The sequence below is a fragment of the Ambystoma mexicanum genome, chromosome 1q (genome assembly GCF_040938575.1).
Source record: "Ambystoma mexicanum isolate Mex_15411 chromosome 1q, UKY_AmexF1_1, whole genome shotgun sequence".
NCBI classification, from domain to species: Eukaryota; Metazoa; Chordata; class Amphibia; order Caudata; family Ambystomatidae; genus Ambystoma; species Ambystoma mexicanum.
In genome coordinates, this window is record NC_090922.1 from 1,362,347,514 (window position 1) to 1,362,356,909 (window position 9,396).

General features: G+C 44.7%; 1 protein-coding gene across 1 annotated transcript in view; it reads left to right on the forward strand.

Annotated features, from left to right (window-relative positions):
• The window catches only part of LOC138562221 (cytosolic carboxypeptidase 6-like), a 683,877-nt gene extending 678,191 nt beyond the window's left edge, over positions 1–5,686 (forward strand). Inside the window, exons 3-4 of the mRNA XM_069642769.1 lie at positions 4,638–4,762; positions 5,588–5,686. Coding sequence (XP_069498870.1) covers positions 4,638–4,762; positions 5,588–5,686 — 224 coding nt within the window. The remainder of the gene's footprint in view (positions 1–4,637; positions 4,763–5,587) is intronic.
• The last annotated feature ends 3,710 nt before the right edge of the window (positions 5,687–9,396 follow it).

The window sequence follows — 9,396 nt, forward strand, 5'->3', positions numbered from 1 at the left end:
TCTCCCTGCAGTCCAGGGCATCCCCCTCCTTGCTTGTTCCTTCCAGAGGCCATTTACGACCCCTTTCACACTTCCAGTTTCCTGGGCTGCAACTTTTCCATTGTTCCTTTGCCTTCTGTAGACAAGATTATGTCCCAACCTGCAATTAACAACTCCCAGTGAGTTTCTTCTGAGAGGAAGACCCTCATTCTGGGAGAAAAACCTGCTTTTCCAGTTCTGGCAGCTTCAGCCAAGCTAATTAACTTTTAAACTTAGCAAAAACCACATCTGTTGCATCACATACAAATACATTTCTTTCTTGGTCTTAAAATCTGTGGAATCAAAAACACAAATAAAATCTGTATTCCTTTTTGGCAACAATCCTGTTTATGATTGCTAATTCAGCAGACTTTTTAGTTTTAGGTCATTTTAAAGCTTCCTCAGTACTCCTCTGACAGCTGTCATTCAGGCAGCCCCGGGTACTGCACCCAGATTTTGGCGTAGAGACTGTCAGTTGTCAGACTTTGTATGTTTCACAATGTTTCATTTGATACATTAATTTTAGCACCATGCAAGATTGTGAATGTTGAAAGTGTTGTGTTATAGGCATTTTGGAGTTTTTGGCAACAAAGCAAATGTCATTTGTAGGCACATTTTTGGGTTTCATTTGCAAAGTGCTGCCTCTCTCTCAGCACCCTGTTTACTGGTCATGGAGCCCACTGGCACCTTTCTACAGGGTGTGCTCTATTCCACTGCACATGCACCATGGGTGGCTGGTTATGCATCCCTCTTTTTGTGTGCTGAAGCACACGGTTTTTGTAGGTTTTTGGCGCTCACAAGGGTTTTGCAGACATTGTTGCTGTTTCTTTCCCCATAACTGGCAGGGTGATGCCGCATAGCATAGCGGAGTGGGTCAATACATTCCACAAGGTCCCCCAACATCCCATATGTGACATCATATATGACATCATGCCCAGGCTACTAAGCACTACACACTAAGTATTTTGGTGATTTGGCAAGCCCCACCACAGAGTATGATCGCAGTTTCTGAACTATTCTGTAGACCACCACACAGAAGTGCAAAGCACAAAAGAGCATAGTGCAGAGACCGACACACGGTAGTGCGTCACGCTTTGTGGGATGTATTTACCCATGCATCCGAGCCCTACCTCAAAACTGTGCAGTACTGACATGAAAACATCATGATGGCCAGAGCTTCCCAGAAAATGCACAGGGAAATGCAGGAAGAATAGGCTGCCACCCATTTTTGCCGATGTTATGGGCACAGAAGGACACTGCCTAAAACCACCATTGGACTACCCGCACAGTAGTCTGAAACCATTGGGAATGGCAATGCTGATTGCCAAATGCAACCTAGAATTGTGGGGAATTCATTTTCTTAAATCCCAAAAATGGGTGCAGTACCAGTACTCACCACTATCCAAAAGCCGGCAGTTTAAAACCACCCTGTGTTTCTCTGAAGGCAAGCCAAAGTGCCTATTTCAAACATTGCAATAGGTGCAAAATATTCACTGAACACCAGCAGACATTGGTAGAATGGAGTTTTGTGTGCCTACAAAATCGGGGAAATGAAGATCATAAGACAAGGTTTATAACAAGACTGGCTGAGCTGTGGATTGCAGCAGTTTAAGTTGCACTGGATTTAAAGACACTAAAATCGAAAATGTTAGATTAAATGAGTGACCTATGTTTGGTGTCACATGCCTTTGTAACTGTTTAAATGTCATAGTTTTGCACTTAGAATCAGCATTCTAGCTGCATATGTGAAAATGTTTAGTTTTATTTGAATGCAGGAACTGGGGAACAAAAAGTGACATTTTATCTGAAACCTGGCTTAAGGAACTGAATTCTGCCTGGCAACTACCCCCATCAGGAGTGAAAATTGAGTCACAGCTGTGTTCCCAGGCCTAGCTGCCCTTTTGCTGCTCACACTAAGGATATGCCATCTATCTGATAATTGAATTACCTGTGCTCTGCAGGAAAGTGAACAAAGCCCTGTCCTGGCTCAGGCAAAGGTTTTATTGGCAGGAGTCGTAAATGGTCGTAAAAAGTGGCTTCCTCCTGAGGAAAGGGGAGGGGCACTGCCTGTGAGAGCAAGCTGGCTTGGCAGAACTGGAAAAACCAGAAATTCAACCTTTTGCTGAGGGTAAACCACACCCCTTTGGAGCCAGAACATAACTTTAAAAAGATGAATAACTCATAGAGCGGACATGTGAAAATTTTATAAATGACACCATAATTCTTGTGATTTTTCTGCCCACATTTTAAGAGGTTTTTCGACCCGGTGGCGTGTTCAGGGGGGTTTTAGCGGAAAAGTGGATATTACTCTAAATGTATGCATGTTAAAAATCTGAAACTTCATCAGTTAATGTCCCTACTCCCTGCACACATGTATATAAAGTTGGGTCAATGTCAGAAAGTGAAAAATCAGTTAAAAAGTCAATTATCTGCCATTTCTGAATGCAAGCTCTTAGAAACAGCAGATTTGGACAGAGACATGGCTAAATTCAGCCACACCATGTATATGTAATTTCAAGCAACTGTGTAACTGTGAAATATGTCTTTTATTATCAAATATAGAATATGTGCAATCTGACAGAGGAGTGTCCTATCTGCAAGCCATAAAATGACATCCCTCTGACTCACAGTTCATTCCCCAATCAAATGATAAATGGAAGTTTGACCAATTAGAAGCTGAGAGAGAGGTAGGGTCAGTGATGCTAGAACACACCCACATTCTAAACACATAAAAGCAGACAGACAGGACAGATAGGGACCTTCAATTCCATTTGCTGCAATGCACTCTGCCGGACCATACAACATCCTGAGATCCAGACTTCAAATTCATCAAACCTCCAGAGAGCCAAACTAGAGACTTCAATCTATCCAGAACTAAGAGACCAGACCAGAGAGAAAGCAGTGCTGTACCCAGAGAGACCCAGACCAGCAGAGAGAGCTGACCCAGATCACTGTGAAGTGCAGAGGCCAGACCAGACCAGAGTCCAGTTTAAAACCCTGACCAGATCCGTGACGAGGCCCATTTAATTCAAGAATATAGTGTGAGTACATAGTAAAACTATGTAGAACCCATCTCTTAGTTAAAATAATATAATTCAATCCATTTTTAACCTAAGTAGAACTGCAGCTTAGCAATTGTGTTATCCTGCCATCATTTTTAAAGCTGAAAAAGTGTGCGTTTAAAATTTCAAATCTGAAAAACGATAGAGATAGTCCTTGTGGTTCCTCTGTAATAGCGCTCGGCGCATCCGCGAATTTTACCGCGATTTGCAAATTTCTTCACATGTAAAAACTGCTGCTGCTTGCCTTCCATTTGCCAGAAATTCGTTTAACCTGCTAACTATCCCTGCCTCATTGCTAGTGTGAGCCTGGACTAATATTAACTAGATACCACTCACCCTGAACCTCTGAAAGGGAATTAAAAGTATTTTAGCATATTTTTCAATTCATTGCCAGCACATATCAAAGCAATTTGGGCCTGTGTTTTCAAATTTATGTAGTCTAAGCTTGCTGGATTGAACTGAATTACAGTTGATTGCATTTCTGAGAACTGTGTGCTTCCTTCCATTTCCTTGCCTTGCATCAAGGGGGGGAAGGGGATTGCCAGAGAAAAGTGATTACATTGTTTTGCTGAAATCATATCAAGTTGTTTTCTATACTGCATTTCATTCATTCAACCTTGCATTTCCTTGAACCTTATAAAGCATCCTCTACCACATTATACTTTTGTTCCTATTTACCAGTGTGCTACCTTATCCATTTCATGTCAACTCATTAGTGATTATAAGAAGTGTGCTAGTGCCAGATTCTCCGTTGTTGATCTTTATCATATCAGATTAAGTGTGCTATTCAATTATTAATTTATTATAAAGTGTGATATATATATATTTTAAATTATCAAATAAACCTTTTAAACTTGCAAAACAGAACTACTTCTTGGCTCAGTGGGGTCAGGGGGATTCCAAGAGAGGGGTGTTATATAGGGGTAGTCATCCAGAACGCATGAACTGGACATAAAGATATATCAATAAGGGTTTTCATTCAGTATTCTAGACTAGGCGTTGACTTAGCTGTAGTGTTGAATTGAATCCTCTTACAGCTTCTCCATGGATGCCGGACCTCACAGCAGAAGGGTGGCGGGGGCAGGTAGGTGTGGCTTGTGGGAAAAGGGTTGGAGGAAGGGCGCAGCTCAGCGATCACTTAGCAGAAACAGTGGTGGAAACACAAAAGAGGCAAGAGTGAGCGGGGGGAGATGGAAAGCAACATTGTTGGCGTGCTCTTTAGTGGGCAGCAGCGCACAACGCCGCCGCTCTTCTTGTTCTTGAGCAATGGACCTCGTTCCATTTCAGTGGTCTTACTTCGATCATCCATTTCTGCTGTTTATTTATTTATTGTTCACTTGTTAGGCGCTTATACAAGAAGTAAATACTGTTTCAAAGTGCCCACAGGGCAACAGGGAGAGGACACAGGGATGAGAAACAATTAAAATAAATACAAAATATTAAATACAGTGGGGGAGGGGGACGAGCCTACTATGCCTTGTGAGTGTTCAGAACGTGCAAGTGCAACAAAAATGCTGCCTACATTTGGTGACCTCTCTATATATTGTGTTATTTCAGGTAATATTGGTCGTGTGGAGTACATCACGGAGTTCGAGTATGATCTCTCCATCAGACCGGATACGTGTAATCCACGCTTCCGGGTTTGGTTCAACTTCACCGTCGAAAATGTCAAGGAATCCCAGGTCAGGTTTATTTTAAAGGGTCACCTGTTTCATAGTATACTAAGCAACACGTCTTAGAAAAAGGCTGGTTTTCAAAGTCATTCGGAAAACTGGAGTTAGACAGGACATGACACATTCTTTGTTTTTCAAACTTGTTATGAACTCAATTTATTCTGTTGCTTCCTGTACATTTCAATGGTAATTCTTCCCTTTTGTTGGTACATTTCACGTGGATAACTTCCCCTTCCTTCCTCCCTCCCCCTCTTCCTTCATTCCTACCACACTCCCTTCCTTACTTGCACCCTTCCTTCCTCCCTCGCTCATTTCATTTATTTCCCCCTTCCTTCTTTCACTCCTTCCTCTCCCTCCATTCCTCATCATTTCCTTCCTTCCATCTTTCCTCCCTCCTCCTTCCTTCCTTCCTTCCTTCCTTCCTTCCTTCCTTCCTTCCTTCCTTCCTTCCTTCCTTCCTTCCTTCCTTCCTTCCTTCCTTCCTTCCTTCCTTCCTTCCTTCCTTCCTTCCTTCCTTCCTTCCTTCCTTCCTTCCTTCCTTCCTTCCTTCCTTCCTTCCTTCCTTCCTTCCTTCCTTCCTCCCTCCCTTCCTCCATTCCTCCCATTCCTCCCCTTCCTTCCTCCCCTTCCTTCCTCCCTTCCCCTTCCTCCCCTTCCTTCCTTCCTCCCCTCCCTCCCCTCCCTCCCCTTCCTTCCTCCCTTCCTCCCCTTCCTTCCTCCTTTCCTCCCCTTCCTTATTCCCTTCCTCCCCTTCCCTTCCCTCCTTCTTTCTGCCCTCACTCATTCTCTTCCTCTTTCTTTCTTTCACATATTTCATCACTCTTTCGCTTCCAGTTCATCCACCCTGCCTTTGGAACCGCTCTTTGTTTGTTGTTGCCAGTGGCCCCAAGGCTGACACAAGACATGGAAAGAATAATTCAAGTAACAGCATGACCTTGTTTTTCTTGCCACCTGCATTGAACTGCCTCGGCTTTGATGTTGTATTTCCAGGATGCATCACAATTACATTGCCATCCTTTAACAAATAGAACGTTGTTTAAGAGCCTTCTGTTTCCCAACTGTGTTCTCACTGGGGGTAATAATGACCTTCTAGCCAGCAGTGTCCTGTGTCTGCTGCAGACTGGAAGCCACAGCAGGGTTTATCTGCCTTCCTGGTGCCTTATCAGCCCCTCTCCCTGCTGTGCCTTAGTCAACCTTAATCAAATTATGTAGCCATGAGATGAATGGGATTCTGTCTCAAGGAGGCGCGGAGATCTGAGGCCCTGATATGCTGTGTGCACAGAGCTTACAGGATATTTGCTTTCCCTGTTGTCTACATGAAAGAAAATGGTTTTAGTATTAAGTTTGACTCGTGAGGCCTGCTTCTATAGCATCTCCTCCTATAATCTCTACCCATCTCTTTCAATTTCCGGTGAAAGGAGAGCGGCACGAATGTAATATAGTCTGGATTCATATTCGGGGTTCAGTACTAGCGGGGACACGCGCGCAGTCTGCCGGCGCAGCCCAGCTATATTAAATGAATGTTAGAATTACTACATCAAACACACTTCCTGACTCGGCCTTTTAGGATGGTTTACCTTCGTGTTTTTTTGTTCAAGTAATAAAAGGTGGAAGCGCGCGGTACAGTGTGGCGCGACACAGAACCAATGCAAGGGAACCAAAATGGACGTACCAGACGAAACACAGCCTCGTTCCAGCGTGGGAGGAATCTGGAAAATATGGGATTGCTGTATAAACAGATTGCACAGTGTTCGGCATGCAGAGCCGGCTTTAGGGCAGGGCGGGCTGGGCAGCCGTCCGGGGCGCTGTCATTACACCACCACCGCCACGCCAGCTCGGGGGGAGTCTTTCACGATCTCCCCCGAGCTGTCCTGGTGGGAGAAGGCACGCAGGCACCCTATTGAAATTAAATGCGCCCCGCTCTTGGGAGTGGAGCGCATCTAATAACAATAGGACGTCTGCCGTGGCGCTCACCACCACACGCTGCCCCATGACTAGGGGCGCGCAGGGGGGAGGGCAGGAGCACCAGATTTTTTATTTGATGCATGGGCCACTGCTTCTTCTAATATCGGCCCTGGGGGCATGCGCTGCACGCATGCAGGCAGACCGCATGCATGTGGCAGCAAAGAAAACCCAGATGCCCGCACACGCTTTGGCAGAAACTATGCACCATCCACGCAATTGCATGGCGGAGGTACAGGTGGCTGAGTGTCATTAGTGTGTGCCAATGCAACAACAGCTTCTACCATGAAAGATCTCTTGTGTGTTATCATGCCTGAGATTGGACTGCATGCATGTGGAAGAACGCCCAGTTATCCAGCATTAGGCACATGCATGCAGTGCATGCCTGCCCTCATGACTGACAGCGGAGACTCATTGGAAATGGCTAGAAAAGCACAACCAAGCAGCCCTATATCGCTCAGGCCTTTTGCTGAGGCCACATGGGCGTCATTTTAGAGGGGGGGATCGGCTAATGGTGTTTGTCCCCCAACCTTCATGGCACACCATTTTGTCATACTCATTTGGCTGGGGGCCCTTTCATTTAGATAGCACGTCCCTGCCCCTGCACCCCTAACGATTTCAGCAAAGTTACTCCACTGTGTGGTCACACCTGAAGAATCAGAATGACCTAATACATTAATTATGAATTTAGACAGGGCTAACTCACGATATTCCAAAAAAGATTTAAAAACTGTTTCCGAAAACAGAAAGACAAAAGGTAGCTAAAAATGACACAACAGGATTAGGTTCTAGTTCAGTACAGCTCAAGGTGATTCGCTTGCATGTGGTAGCAATGGTGGCAGGGGGGGGGGACACCATAGCTGCCATCTGAAGAAGGATTCCCTAGTTAGTCATTTGAAAGTATAGACATTTGCTTAAAAAAATAATTAAAACAACGGAAAGGAAACAAAGGCTCTTGCAGGGATTTGATGAAGTCATATTTTGGGTCACCATATCTGAAGCCCATATGGGTCCCACACTCAGGATGCTCTCTTCCAAGAGAGAGGGCATAGCATTTTCCAATAGTTGCAGTTCACTCTACAACTCTCCCACCTGCCCCAAACGAGGAAGAATCCTACTGGGCCTTCCGCAAAGCCCCCAAAACATGGCTGTTCCCTTAGTTGACATGCCTATAAGGTTACAACTCTAACTCTTGTACATATGCTTTCTACAATGATATATATTGCACTTTGCCTATGCCTACACCCTACCACGGGCCCCGTGCAACCTGTAAAAGCGCTCTGATGCCTGCAGATTTGTGGGCGCTCTACAAACGGAAAAATAAATAAATAAATAACGAGCTTTCATCAAGTGGCAGGCTATTATGCCAGTCTGTGCAAAAAGGACGAGCACACTCGTCCTTGGCACTTAAGAGGGTAAAATGTTACATTTGCCACATATCGTTTTGCAATGTTAGTCACATAACTTGAATAATGAAGGTGTGTAGTTTTAAAGCGCCCCAACACGGTCTGTGTACTAACATGAATTCTATTACTGATGTAGTCATCGACAGTACTCGGTAATTGACATTAGCATTAGGCATCGCATCTTCTGTTGGCCTCTGTCCTGCTGCCGTTCAGTCTCAAGAAACCCTCTTACTGATCTTTGCCAATTGGGAAAAATGCCTTTAGGTGTAACTGCAGTCGCCGTCTTTGACATTTGAATTGCTCTGCTGTTGCCCTTGCTCTGGATACTGTAATGTGTTGCTCACAGCAGCAAACTACCTATCTGTGATCCGTTCACTACACTTTCCCTCCCCTTTCCCTCCCCGGGTGCTCTGTGCAGGGCATGCTTGTGGGGGACGGGCTATCTTTAATAACATACAATGTGCTATCCTAATCCTGGTCCTGGTTGCAATCTTTGTCAAGGTGAGCTCACCATTTGTAGTCCCTTGACCAGTGGCACAGGACTCGATGAATGGATTGATTTGGGTGAGAAAGAAATGTTATGTCTATTAAAAGGTGCAAAAACTATTGAACCCCACAGAGAAAGTCGACTTTCCAGAGAGACAGAAGAGAGACAGCATTTTGGATGTATTGCGCTAATTGCAGTTCTCTTTGTGAAAGAAGTTTTTTTCTTACAAGGCCGTCACATCTCAGGCTACGTCTCATAAGATACTCAACTTGACTAATGTAAGGGTGTATGCTGTTAAACTGCCCAAATTGTGCATAGCAGAAAACATCTTGGTTGGAAATGAAATGTAAGCAGACCCGCACCTGTGTAAGAGACACACTACCTTCCCACTGGTTTTACATATTCCCATTGGGAGATAAATGTGTTATTGGAGCACACGTAGCAATGGCTCTTGAAACTGGTCATATATAGGTCAGGCTGTGTTATGCTATGTTGTGTAGGTTCTGCTTTGTTCATATGCTTTTGTACTGCACCACAATGCCACAGTAGTTTCAGAGTGTTTAATCCTTGTCCGAGGCATATTGTGCCCCTGCCTAGGGTAACTCAACCATAGTCTGCTGTGAAGAGCAGCATGAGCAGGGTGAAGTAAGAGGAAGGGCCATCAGGAAGGAAATTAGCAGACAGTGTGTAGACTATCCCAGACTGCCTTTTCTCTTGCCTTTAAGCATGCCTTGGGAGCAATTTAATTTGTGTTTGAAGCCTATGTTTCTCCATCCTGGGCCTGAACA